The sequence below is a fragment of the Silene latifolia genome, chromosome X (assembly GCF_048544455.1).
Source record: "Silene latifolia isolate original U9 population chromosome X, ASM4854445v1, whole genome shotgun sequence".
Classification (NCBI taxonomy): Eukaryota; Viridiplantae; Streptophyta; class Magnoliopsida; order Caryophyllales; family Caryophyllaceae; genus Silene; species Silene latifolia.
The window spans coordinates 220,789,260-220,803,993 of record NC_133537.1 but is presented as its reverse complement, the minus strand read 5'-3'; the positions used below and the strand labels follow the sequence as shown (position 1 = coordinate 220,803,993).

The following is a 14,734-nucleotide window of genomic DNA, read 5'->3' as shown; positions in this document are numbered from 1 at the left end:
ATGCAGACCCAAGAATGAAGGAGGTCTTGGACTGAAGTGTGCCATCCAATGGAACAAAGCTGCAGTAGGGAAGATGGTCTGGTGGCTGGCAACTAGACCAGACCACTTATGGGTCAGATGGGTCAATGCTGTCTACATAAAAAGGATGCACTGACTAGAGTATTCTCCTTCGAATAACTCTAGCTTGTCATGGAGGAAGATTTGTCAGGTCAAATCCCTGTACCAGGAATCTTACCATCAACACACATAATCTACAGAGCAAGGAAGAGAATACACTATAGACAAAGGGTATGATTTCATCAGAAACAAAGGGGATAAAATTCAATGGCAGTGATTAAATGCGGAACAAATATACCATCCCTAAGCATAGCTTCCTAACTTGGATTTATATGCATAATGCTCTTAACACCAAAGAAAAATTACACAGATTAGGGATGAGTGATGATGATACTTGTGAAATCTGTGGAAATGGCTCTGAGACGTCTTCACATCTTTTCTTTGAATGTGAGTATAGCTCTAAAGTCATTTCCCTCATTGGCGATTTGATTGGAGAGAGTATCCCATCAGATGCGCCCATTGATTGGAGACGAGGATTGAGTGGCCCTGGGATGCGGAAAGACATCATCAACGCCATCATCAATGCCTGTTTATATGCCATTTGGAAGCAGCGGAACTTATGCAAACATGAATTAATTCTGATAACACCAATAAAACTTGTTAAGCTGATCATCAAAGAGGTAACGGATCATACCTTGAGCTTCCCTGAGAATTTGGGAATGCGAGACAGAGACCTTTTGGAGAGATTGCAAAATCGCAATTGATTGTTGACAGGGACGATGAATATGAGAGATTGGGTAATGAAAAGAGTAAAGTGGATGAATTCCTGGTGTGTGTTGTTTACAGATAAGGAAGTTTTGTAATGTCTAGATGTTTCATGTTTTGTTATCGTTTGGGCTTAGTTTTGGGCCTGCTATAGTCTGGCGTAAGTAGTACCGGGATGGGTCTTTTGACCACCGATCTACTTGTTGTATGGTGACGTTTTTTCAGTAATATACTTACATTTTACCGAAAAAAAAAACTGAGTCACCTAAGTCATTTTAGGATTTTGCCATTTTATCTGCTATACGCTCACTTAATCAATGTCCCACTAAAGCAACTGACAAAACTTCATATGAGATATGGAAAGGGAAGGTCCCGAATTTGCGATACATGAAAGTATGGGGTTGTGATGCTTATGTCAAGACCAAGTCTGACGATAAGCTTGCACCTCGTTCTGACAAGTGTATTTTAGTAGGCTACCATAAGGAAACTTGTACATATTACTTCTACAATAGTAACGGGAACAAAGTGTTTGTGACTCGTGAAGCTGTCCTTCTAGAAAAAGAGTATATTTCTAGGAGACAGAGTGGGAGAAAATTTGAACTTGATGAGGTTCAAGAACCACAAACTGACGTAACAGTATAGGAAGATGTTCCTTCTACGTCTGAATCAGTTATTGTTCGTTCTGAACATAGGAGGTCAGAGAGGGTTAGTTGGTTATCGAGTGAGATGGTGACTATGAGGTTTTACTTTTGGAAAGTGATGAACCTAAGACCTACAAAGCAGCTATTATTAGTTCTGATTCTAAGCTATGGCTCGAAGCCATGCAATGCGAAATGGATTCCATGTACGATAATCAGGTATAGGACCTGGTTGACTTACCTAAAGATGTTCGACCTCTTCTGTATAAGTGGATATTTAAGATTAAAATCGGCATGGATGGACATAAAGATGTCTACAAAGCTAGATTGGTGGCAAAAGGTTTCACCCAAGTTCATGGTTTACACTATGATGAAACTTTTGCACCAGTTGTCATGCTTAGATCTGTTTGGATAATGTTAGCGATTGCTGCATTTCATGATTATGAGATATGGCAAATGGATGTCAAAACCGCCTTCCTGAACGGGTTTCTGGAAGAGGAAGTGTGTATGACACAACCTGAAGGTTTTGTAGATCCATAAAATCCTAACAAAGTATACAAACTTAAGAGATCCATTAATGGTCTTAAGCAAGCGTCAAGCAGTTGGAATCATCGTTTTGATCATGTTATTAAATAGAATGGCTTTTCTCGAAGTGTTGAGGAACCATGTTTATACATGAAGTTTAGTGGGAGTAAACTTGTTTTCTTACTTCTTTATGTGGACGACATATTACTCATTGGGAATGATGTAGATATGCTTGCTTTTGTCAAGAAGTGGTTAGGAAATCACTTCCAAATGAAATATTTGGGAGAAGCTCAGCGCATCTTTGGTATCCGGATCTATAGGGATAGATACAAATGGATATTAGTTTTGAGTCAAGAAGCCTATATCGATAAGATTCTTGACCGATTCAATATAAAATACTCCAATAGAGGTTTTCTACCTATAGGCAGTGGGATTACTTTGAGCAAGTCACAGTGTCGTACTGAGCCTAAGGATATTGAACGCATGAAATCGATTTCCTATGCTTCCGTTGTTGGATCGATCATGTATGCTATGATGTGTTCTCGTCCTAACGTCTCGTATGCTTTGAATATGACGAGTCGTTATCAGAAAACTCCATGTGAGAGTCATTGGATAGCCGTCAAGAATATTCTAAATTACGTATAAGAGGTTATACAGATGCCAGTTTCCAAACCAATAAGGATGATTTTAAATCCCAAGCTGGTTTTGTCTTTATTTTGAACGGAGGGGCGGTTTGCTGGAGAAGTTTTAAGGAGTCTGTGACTGCTGATTCTACAACGGAAGCTGAGTACATTACAGCCTCTGAAGCTTCAAAGGAAGCTGTTTGGAATAGGCAATTCTTAGAGGGACTTAAAGTAGTTCCAACCGCCGAGGATCCTGTCACTTTATATTTTGATAACAGTGGGGCAATTTTTCAAGAAAAAGAGCTCAAGTCTAGACACGTACTTAGAAAATTTCATGTAAATAGAGATTTAATTGAAAGGAAGGAAATTACAATCTGTAAGGTTGGGACAGCTAACAACATCGCTGATCCTTTAACCAAGCCATTGTCTCAAGCTAAACATGATAGTCATGTAGTTTCGATGGGATTGAGATGAATGCCAGAACTTTTGTAAATTATGTGGATATGTAATAATTAAGACATTGTATTTATCATTTCATATATGATAATTACATTTGTCGTTGTATTCAGTTTTATGTCTAAATTTAAATACTTTGTTTTGTCCAAAATTGGTTGTAGTGACAATGTTGAACCTTATTAAAGTGAACTGGATTAACATTGTATTTTTTCCCTAGTTACTTAATGAGGTGACATCTCGGAGTGGCTAGATTGTAAGGCGATAGATGATAAGTTCGACTATCATATGGTCATAGTGTTGGCTGAACGATTACATAGGCAGATTGTGAGACGATTTGTCTGACAGTGACCGTTTATAGAATCCTCTTATTGCTGGGTTGTGGCGAGGATTTCTATTTATTTCTTCGAGTCAATTCTTTAGACTAGTGACTATTTGTCTGAGTTGGTGCGGTTTTCTGGTGACATAGGTTTTCGTTCTAGATCACGCCGTAAAAGGAGGCCAATGAGCATTTACTGGGTCATTGTAATCTGCATCGAACAAAGAAAATAGGTCAACAGGATTGTCCACCCATATCATATTTTATCTCAAGGCCACTCGAGGAGAGGTGACTGGAAATGCGTGGCCACGCTCGGATGAAATCTAGAGTAGATTATCCGGTCAGATAGTCATTCTCCTGATCGAGGAAACCACTTTATGATATGATCACGTGCGATAATGACCTGAAAGACATCTTGCATTGAGTGGGAGATATTAATGGACACGAGAATTGGTAACGCACACTTATGTCAGACAAGTGGGAGATTGTTGGAGTAGTGTCCTCCACAATAAGTGCGTTTACATATTAAATCTTGTTAAAGGAATATGAGGGATTTATTTATTTATTTGTCAGCTGGTCATCGTTAATCGGTAATGATTGGTTGACTAGAGTTTGACATTAATGTTGTGTGACGGCGGTGATCAGCTGATCCCTTTAGGTCACACCTATAGGATGACGCCCAAAAAGGATGAATTAGTTGTTTGTATGAGATAAGAGATAATCAATTCCTTGTGTTTTTTGACTTTTATTTAGTCACGTGAATGTATTATTTGATGACGGGTTATGAACTCGGGCCAAGGAGATTTATTATTTAATTATGAGATAATTAATTAATAAATAAATATTAGAATTTATTAATTAATTGTTAATTAATTTTATACGTTATGTGTATAAGTTTTGAAGTGGAGTTGATTAGCTATTTAAAATTTACAAGAGGTTGTAAAATTAGCTAAAAAGGGTTATATTGACACATTTTATGTTGATAAAATGGTCTTATGATTACTTAATAGTCAAGTAGTCATTAGTAGTTAATTTGTATTATTTAAGAGTTAAATAATTAAATTAATATTTAATTATGTAAGATAATTAAATATAAGACTTATAAGCATTTGTGGGGCAAATATCGAAAACCGAAATGGACCCAAATTTGGTCCACTTGTACCGGTTTTTAGAGGACATTACAAGTGTCCTCTTAGTGGCATTTTTCCACTCAATTTTGTCTCCTTATTTGCCTATTAATACCCATCAATATGCATCATTTCTTATGTTGGAAAAATTTGAAGAAAATTTGGCCTTTGAGGCTTGTTTTGGCCGGTCCATATACCCCTTCTTAAGACCAACTTTTCTTCTTATTTTGTTCATCTTTTATACTTAAAACACGTATAATAATTAAAGTAATAATATTATCAAAGTAATAATATTAATTAGTACATCAAATATACATATATAATACCCAAATAGTCAATATTATTTGTAGTAATAATTTTTGGGCATTATCTTAGGTGCATCCTTAGGAGATCAACTTGCTTGGTGATTTGGGTTTTAGGAGGATCATCAACATAGTATTAGCTCAAGAACAACATCAAGGAAGGAGTCCTTGAGTTGTGCCCGTATATTTCCATCATCAATGTAAGAAAATCGCTCTTAAATGGTTTAATACCATTTTTATGTTGTTTTATTTGCATGCATGTCGATTTAGACCATTACATAAAATTAGTTAGTAATTTTGATTTCATAAGATGAGTCTAATATGGTCTAAATGACTAACAATAGTCATTAACATAGAGAGGAAAAAGGAGATTTGGAAAGATCATACCATGCGGTCTTCATATTCCTCATGCCTCGGATGTGGCGTAGTCGATCCAATGTGATAAGAGTGACAAACAAACACAAATATATACAATATATACAATTCTACACTACAAAGGAATGAACATGTTTTTGGATTTTTAAATTTTCAAATTTTTATGGTTTTTGTTTTTATGAAATAAAAGAACATATTTTTGAGCTTTTCGAAATTTTTCAATTTTTATCATTTTTGATTTCAAATGCTAAGTTAGAATTTCCAATCCCTACACTAGTATGGCATTGTCCTCAATGGCCAATACGATAGGAAATTGTGCAAGGCAAGCTATATGAATATGCATGATTTCTAAACTAATATGCAAACTATATGACATATAAAATAAGTGAATGCATTCTAATCTATCCTATATGATGCATGTTTTCGATTGTTTGGAGAGCTAATTTGAATTAACTCGCATCCCTTTTGTGTGAACTTCCCCAAACCAAACAAGACACTATCTCTAGTGTAAAAAGAGGGAAAGTTCATGCACAAGGTAATAGTGCAATGCATGAATTCTAATTTTCATTTTGGATTTTTCAAATGGGAACAAAATATGAGACACCTCAATGAAACCGAGGTGGGAGTCCTTTAAATGGTGCTAGGACGCAAAACAAATACTCAAGATAAAGATTAAAAAAATGATATAGAGACAAAGCTAAAGGAGGTGTAGGAAACTCACAATGGAATAGGTTGAAGTCAAGTAATCAAACCCGCACTTTTGGTATCCTCCAATATGACTTGTCAACCCTCAATTGTCGCTCATTGCGACATCATCATAACCGGCCTTATCGCCGCCATCATCATCATCACTTTCATCATCACTTTCTTCATTATCTTCTTCATCGTCCACCTCCATTCACTCGGAGGATTCACCATTTTCATCTTCATCATTAGAACTCGAACCTTGCTCTTCTTCTTCTTGGTATGAACCAATACCTGCCCCGTCTTCAACAACAACAACCTCCTTTCCATTAGCCACCCGACTATCCTTTTCGGCATCTTGAGAAGCACTAGGGAAGAATACCTCCTTATCCGCCCAACTAGGCAAAGGACATGAAGGATCAATGAGTCCTTGCCTAGCTAGCTATAATAGGGGTGGATATTGGGCACGGTAAGCATTCAGCCGGTCATCGTGAGCTTCTTTATGCATTTGTTGCATTAATTGGGTCAAATAGTCATTGCCGACCATGACATTAGAGCCACTTGGTTTGAATTCTTGGTAGGCAAAAGGATAGGGTGTTGTCAAAATGGTGGAGGATGACGGCTTGGCAATTGGATCCCTATGTTGTTTTATTATCAACTCCGCTTCTTTGGAGACGGGTAATAGGTAGTTTGGTCTACAGACGGAGATACGGCAAATCTTGGTGGGCAAGACAATGGACTTGGCTTCATTGATGAGCCACTCATATTTATGGTAATGTTATCATTCTTGACCCAATGAAATTTGTTGATTATAGTGCTCATATCAAGAAGGTTGTTCCCCTTAACCGGTTTGTAGGTGTTATCCTTGTTGAATTCCGGGTTAAAGTGTTTAGCTAACCTCGTTAACAAACCCCGTTAACAATGAAGGCCGATCCATCTTTCCCATTGTCAATCTCAAGCCACCGATCAAGCAATAGTTGGAGAATGTTGTACTTTTTGGTGAACTTCCCATTGATATTCATGAAGGACTCAAGGTAGAAAAAATCAAGTTCGGTGAACTGGTTGGTGCCTTTCCTAGCAATCAAGGTATTTGCCACGAATTTGTGCCAAACTCTTATGCCCGGATGGTGAACATATAAAGCATGGCACTCCCGGAAGGAATCAAATTTTCGACCGGTTATAACTTTCCAAAAGGGTGCAGCATCATACTTCGAAGGATTTTTCACAAAATGATCATATCACATAAGACCAAACACTTTACCAAACTCACCCTTAATCATGCTTCTACTCTTGTTCTTAAGACGGAATTCAACATAATTTTGAGACTCTATCTTATATACCCTCAAGGAGCTTGTGAACTCTATGGTCAATGAGGGGTAAGTCAATTCATCCATTTCAAAGAGGGTTATCAACCCCATGGACTCGAAAAATGCTCTAGTTCGCTCAAGTACACCCAAATTTTCCAAAGTGTCTTGACAAATAAACTTGGTAGCTACAATAGTCTTTTTGGCAAGGGATAGAAAGGCAATCCTATGCTTATTGGTTAAGAAAGTTACCTCCGGAAAATTTGACAATTGTTCTACAACCGGAGTAGATGTGGTAGCTTCCTCAATAGGATTGACGGTTACTTGGACTTCCTCCCTTTGTTGGGTGACTACCAAAGCCTTAGATGCAAGAAGAGCTTGTTGCCTCTTTGATAAATTTTGAGTTTTGGGTGCCTTGGTTCCGCCTTTGGTTCTTGCCATTGTGTTCTCCTTCTCAAATTGGTATAAACAAACCAAGATGTTGCTTGAATATTCTTTGCTTCTTCAAACTTCAATCAATTCCTCAAACAATTTGGGATTTTCAAAATTTTGCCCAAACCCTAGAAAATTGATTCAATTTGTGAGGAAATTGATGTTTAGATGGTCTTTTGTTGATGAACGAGTGATTTAATCTTGTTTTGAACAAGTTTTGTTTTGATTGTGGTGAATTTTGTTGAGAAATTGGTGTTTTTGAATGTGGGGATTGAGGGTTGTAGTGAGGGAAAATGTATGTGTTTGTGTTTTTGAAAGATAGAAATGAATTGGGAAGAAGAAGAAGTGTCCCGTGTTTGTTTAAGTATCAGACCTAGGACGCTCGGATCATAGTTAGGACGCGCAGATTGTCTCACAGGACTTTCTGAAATATCAAAGCAGTGCTGGGACGTGCGGATTTTGCTCAGCTCGAGCGGATTTCTGCTGAGACGCTCGGATTGAGCCTGGGACGTGCTGAATTTGCTTCAGCAAAATTTCATCAATTTGAGCCTTCCCAGGACCCACTACTCGATAGTAGGACTAGCGTCCTGAGCTCGGCTTCCGCAGATTTCCTTACAGGGTCTTTCCCACAATTTGAAACTTCCCAGCTCCCACGTCCTAAGGCCAGGACGCGCAGATTGAGCCTGGGGACACTCGGATCATACTCAGCTACCACGAGCTCAGGTCTGTTCGGGGGGGGGGGTTCCTTTTCTCGTGTCATTCTTCCTTCCTTTCCTTGTTGAATGTCGTGGGTTTTACTACAAAGGCTTGGTTAGCCTAGGCATTTACCATCCCCACACTTGATCAAACGCTACACATTAAAACACATTAAAATACCTCCCTCACTTGCTCTCATGTCAAAAATCTTGTAATATAGCACAAACAATGCAAATCCAAAAATGACAAAGATGCAATAAAGGAAATAAAATGCTAGTTAAGGGGTTAGAATATTTACAAATGGTGGTTTAGGGAGGACTCCACCAAATTCTCCTTCTCGTGAGAGGTATCAAGGGGGCAAAGCCAAGGTGTTGTTGATGTTGCTCAACACCTTGTAGAATTAGTCGAAGGCTTGCTCATTTTCATGATAAAGATCTTGTATAGAGCTTTGTGAATTGTTTTCTTCATTGTTATAGTCACCCAAGTCAAAGTGATGACAAGGATCTACAAAACCTTGGTCTAAGGTCATAGCATTTCCAATATAAGGATTGACCAAACCTTCAAATTTATCGCCCCATAGACCACAAACTTCACTAGCTTATTCCCCAATGATGTCATGAGTTGACAAGATCAACTCTCCCTTCTTGTTATCATGGCCATTGAGGCCTTCTTTATTACTTGTCATGATGGGTGAGCTATTCAAGCTCTCATTATTGTTGTAAATTACATGCTCTCCGGATAGAGCTACTTGAAAGTCATCCAGTTTCTCCTTCCATATGCGTGATGTTTCTTTACCCATGGCTTGATCTTTGCATAGAGATTCTAACTTCTTCCTATCACTTTCTCGGCTATAGTGATCGACCATGAAGCATGGTTCATGTAATCGGGGGGCTCTCATTGTTTTGTCAAGATTGAAAGTAATTTTCTCATCCCCTACTTCAAGTGTGAGCTCTCCATGTTTCACATCGATTACCGCTCCCGCGGTATGCATGAAAGGTCTTCCTAAGATGATAGGAATGTTGGAATCCTCCTCCATGTCTACAGTGACAAAGTCTACCGGGATGAAGAATTTGCCAATTCTCACGGGCACATCCTCCCATACCCCCAAAGGTATCTTTGTTGATCGATCCGCCATTTAAAGAGTGATGTTGGTGCATTTGAGCTCTCCCATTCCTAGCCTCTGACATACGGAGTATTGCATGACACTTACACTTGCTCCAAGATCGCACAATGCTTTGTTGATTGTAGTGTCACCAATGGTACATAGAATAGAAAAACTTCCCGGGTCTTTGAGCTTTGGAGGGGAACTCCCTTGAAGAATAGCACTACTCACTTTGGTAAAGGCAATAGTCTCCAACTTTCGGATGGATTTCTTCTTGGTAAGAATATCCTTCATGTACTTTGCATAAGTCGGAACATGATTGATCAATTCCGTGAATGGGATTGAGACTTCTAAGTTCTTCACAATTTCCATGAACTTTCCAAGTTGCTCATCAAACTTAGGCTTAGCTTGGCGACTTGGGAATGGAAGTCTAATCATAATAGGCTATTTTTCCTTAGCCTTCTCACCATTCTTCTTCTTTGAAAGTTCATTGGTAGTGGGATCTACCTCCTTAGAGTTCTCCACAACTCCTTGCTTGCTACTAGCATCAACAATATCTTCATCAATTGGCCTCTTCGGCCCCTTATATCTTATACCGCTCCTCAAATGGATGTCACTAACCATCTCATGTCTTGTGGGTGGGTTACCTTGAGGAGGTAATTGCCCTTTTGTCTTTGGGAGCTAGAAGATGCTAATTGGGTCATTTGAGTCTCTAACATTTTGGCGTGGGCAAGTATGTTGCTGATGGTGATTTCTTTAGCTTGGCTATCCTTTTGCATTTGGGTGAGGAATTCTTGTTGGTTCTTTTTCATTTGGAGGACCGCTTTTTGAACATCAAAGCTTTGGTCATTGGATTGGTTGTAGGAAGGCTGATTTTGATATCCTTGGCTTTGGTTGAAAAAGGGTCTTTGAGCTTGGTTTCTCATTGGAGGTGGAGTGTATGTTTGTTGAGGATTTTGAACATTTTGGCTTTTGTATGAGAGATTTGGATGGAATTTGGTGTTCTCATTATAGTAGTTGGAATAAGAGGTACCACTCTTGTATGCTTGGAAAGCATTTACTTGTTCATTTGTTCCCCTACATTCGTTTTGACCATGTTCCAAGGTTCCACAACTTTCACATACTCCATTTGGGATTGAGGATGATGCCACCATAGCATTAACATTTTGTTTGGGTTTTTTGGAAGCTTCATCAAGCTTAGCCATGGCCTTCTCAAACTTCAAGTTGATGGTGTCGATATGAGCACTTAGTTGAGCACCCAATTGAGTGATGTAATCAACCTCATGCTTTCCTCCTCTTGTGGCCTTTCGAGGCCTACTATATTGGGAATTAAGAACCGCCATCTCTTCGATTTTGGCCCATGTTTGATTGTCATCAACTTTGGTAAACCTCCTATTGGACCCCATATTAAGAACATTTCGTGAGTCTTCATATAAGCCGTTCCAAAATTGTTGCACAAGGAACCACTCACTAAGTCCATGGTGTGGACAAGAACGACAAGTGTCCTTAAATCTCTCCCATGCTTCATATATTGATTCCTCATCCCTTTGCTTGAACCCGGTGATTTGGGCTCTCAACATATTAGTCTTCTCCGGAGGATAGAATTTCTTGTAGAAGGCAAGTGCTAGCTTCTTCCATGAATCAATACCAAGGGTAGCCTTGTCTAGGCTCTTCAACCATTGTTTTCCGGTACCAATCAAGGAAAAGGAAACAATACCCATCGGATTTGGTCTTGAGTAATTCCGGTTTGAGAAATTGCATCACAATAATCGCAAAAAGTCTCCATATGTAAATGAGGATCCTCACTAGGCATCCCTCCAAATAAACTTCTCTTAACTAATTGTATGAATGCGGATTTGGCAATGAAATTATCGGTTAAATGTGTTGGTGTAGGAGTACCGTTTGGTAGGTTCTCCTCGGTTGGTATGGAATGTGATGAGAATTTAGGCATTGTATGTTGATTTTGTGGTTGGTTTGGAATTGGATTACCCACTCCTTCTCTTGCAGAAGGGTTGATAAACTCAATGTTATTTGGTTGAACGTCCACAATCTCTCCAATACCTACAACTCTTGAAGTACCTCTAGCAACTCTTCTATTGTTGGTTAAGGTCCTTTCAATCTCGAAATCAATAGGGAACAAATTACCTTGTGATCTCCAAGTCATGCAAAATATCAAACAACTAGAAAACAATTAGAACAACTGGTGTCGGTTAAAACTCGTCGTCAAAAGCTACCTAACCAAAAAAATATTTATAACTTCACAAACTACTCTTAGCAAAGAGGTATATAAAGGTCGGATTCCAAGGGACGGGTATTGATGTAGGATTTTCAATTGCAAATGGTTGTGTCTTAGGGTGTCACAATTTGGGTTGAGATAGGAGATCAACTAAACTAATCAACAATATAAAGCAAAGTAATAAAAACGAGCAAGTTGATTAAAATGAGATGTAAACAATTGATAAAAAGCAGTAGGGTGTCATGGGTTCATAGAGGATTCATTGGAGTTGATCATACAAACATGTTCTCTACTAGATGCAAGCACTTATTGTTGTGATGGGATCGAGTTTGTATATAAGCTTACAATCCCTAAGAAGGTTTGGGTCCCGGAGCCGAATCGATTAGATTGTACAACACCTACAAGTAGACTTAGTCCTTCTTATTAAACTATATACATGGTCTAATGAGACTCGAGTTGGTGTATAAGCTTACAAGTCTGATTGAATAGATAGGCGATGGGTAAAAAATGCAAGGACTCATAGGCTCGCATTTCATCAAACATAACATGTGCATAAGTTGAAATCACAACAAGCAAGCAAATTAATTATGAAAACATATTAGATTAAGCATGAATCAATCCCCATGTTGGTTTCCTCTAATTTCCCATTAACCCTAGTTAAGAAAACTACTCACTCATTATCAAGTTTAACATGCTAACAAGGTTTTCAATCATACTAGCAAGGCAAAATATGATGAATAAATGAAAATGATTAACAATAATTAAACAAGGTTAAGAGAGAATTATACCTATGAAGATGATTCCAAATAATAAAGCAAAGAATAATAGAAGTACTTAATGATTGATAGAAGGTTGTCAATCCTCCAAATAAACCCAAATAATCTTCTAATTACCCAAAATAAATGAAGAACAATAGAGAAATTAAGGAAAGATTAAGTATTAAGATTTGTATTAAGACTAGATTAAAAGTTGATTACAAGATTAAGGAATGATTTGAACTTGATTAAGAAAGTATTAAGAGAGCATGCTAATCAAAGTAGTATAATGGGGTATTTATACTAAAGATTAGGTACAAGGATTAGGGTTACTAAGGGCTTAAATGACTACTAAGTCCTTAAGAAAAGTTGAGGAAATGCTCCTCTCGAAGGAAATGAGCATCTCCGTTTTGCTTGTCTCGCCATGATCCGCACGTCTTGGGAAGTGGCACGGGCTCTCTGGACTGTGATCCGAGCGGATTGGTTGGTCGGTGTCGGTTTTGTTACTCGTCGTCAAAAGTTACCTAGACCGAAACAATATTTATAACTTCACAGACTACTCTACTCTTAGTAAAGAGGTAAGTAAAGGTCGGATGCCAAGGGACGGGTATTGATGTAGGATTTTCGATTGCAAATGGTTGTGTCTAAGGGTGTCGCAATTTGGGTTGAGGTAGGATATCAACTAAACTAATCAACAATATAAAAGCAAAGCAATGAAAATAAGCAAGATGATTAAAATGAGTTGTAAACAATTGATTAAAAGCACTAGGGTGTCATGGACTCATAGGGGATTCATGGAATATGATCATACAAACATGTTTTCTACTAGATGTAAGCACTTATTGTTGTGTTGGGATCGAGTTGGTTTATGTCTTACAATCCCTAAGAATGTTTGGGTCCCGGAGCCGAATCGATTAGATTGTACAACACCTACAAGTTGACTTAATCCTTCCCTACAAACTATATGCATGGTCTAATGAGACTCGAGTTGGTTTATGTCTTACAAGTCTCATTGAAAAGGTAAGTGATGGGTAAAAAAATGCAAGTATTCATAGGCTCGCATTTCATCAAACATAACATGTGCATAAGTTGGAATCACAACAAGCAATCAAATTAATTATGAAAATATATTAGATTAAGCATGAATCAATACCCATGTTGGTTTCCCCTAATTCCCCATGAACCCTAGTTAAGGAAACTACTAGCTCATTATCAAGTTTAACATGCTAACAAGGTTGTCAATCATACTAGCAAAGCAAAACATGATGAATAAATGAAGATGATTAACAATAATTAAAAAGGATTAAGAGAGAAGTACACCTATAAGGATGATTCCAAATAATAAAACAAAGAATAATAGAAGTATTTGATTATTGATGGAAGGTTGGCAATCCTCCAAATAAACCCCAAATAATCTTCTAATTACCCAAAATAAATGATGAACAATAGAGAAATTAAGAAAAGATTAATAAATGATATTTGTATTAATGCTAAATTAAGAGTTGATTACAAGATTTAGAGAGTATTAAGACTTGATTAAGATAAGATTAAGATCCTATTAAGATGACATGCTAATCTAGGTAGTACAATGGGGTATTTATTGTAGAGATTAGGTATAAAGATTAAGGTTACTAAGGGCTTAAATGACTATTAAGACCCTTAAGAAAAGTTGAGGAAGTGCTCCTCTCCAAGGAGATGCTCATCTCCGGTTTGGTAGTCTCCAGGAAATCTGCTCGTCCCGAGCGTCTAGGTAGTAGGCACAGTGGGTTCTACAAAGGAATCCGAGCGGATCAAGGGAGAGACGCTCGGATTTGTTGGTCTCAAAACGAGCGTGTTGGCATCGGGACGCTCGGATTGGTGGGCAGGGGGACGCTCGTCCTGGGCAGGGAGACGCTCGGATCCTGGGTCAGCACTTCTCTTTTGTTCTTTCCTCAACAATCCTCGGGGATCTTGTTGGGGATGCAAGGATCCTTTCATCATTGCCCAATCTACTTGATTATCTACATAGGCCTTCTAGTACCGTCTTCCCTTTGATGCTTGGTCATTGAATTCGATCAATTTAGGTCCATTTTGCCATGAAAATGCAAGGTTTACACTCCTTTCCTGCCAAGGGAACAAAACCTCAAATAATATGCAAAACGGAAAACTAAAGATAGTAAATGACTCAATTATGCACTAAAAAGCATAGGAACGAGGCTAATTTGGGGACTTAATTTCCTTAAATATGAGTCACATTAAATATCCCCAAACCGAACCTTTGCTCGTCCCGAGTAAAGAGGTGACAAGAACTAGAACCCTTATTTAAACTAACCTACTAATATAGCCGATGCGAGACAATTAG

The 14,734-nt window shown here is 38.2% G+C and overlaps 1 protein-coding gene and 1 non-coding gene across 2 annotated transcripts; both read left to right on the top strand.

Moving 5' to 3' along the window:
• Positions 1-338: 338 nt before the first annotated feature.
• Positions 339-821, top strand: LOC141619365 (uncharacterized). The gene has a single exon (XM_074436386.1). The coding sequence runs from the start codon at positions 339-341 to the stop codon at positions 819-821; it is 483 nt and encodes a 160-aa protein (XP_074292487.1).
• Positions 822-10,875: 10,054 nt separating this feature from the next.
• LOC141625302 (small nucleolar RNA R71) lies at positions 10,876-10,982 on the top strand. Its single transcript, XR_012535089.1, has one exon. It is a non-coding gene; the product is annotated as a small nucleolar RNA R71 (small nucleolar RNA).
• Positions 10,983-14,734: the final 3,752 nt, after the last annotated feature.

Coding starts and splice junctions, on each gene's coding strand:
- LOC141619365 (XM_074436386.1), top strand. CDS start 339: ATGCGGAACAAATATACCATCCCTAAGCATAGCTTCCTAACTTGGATT.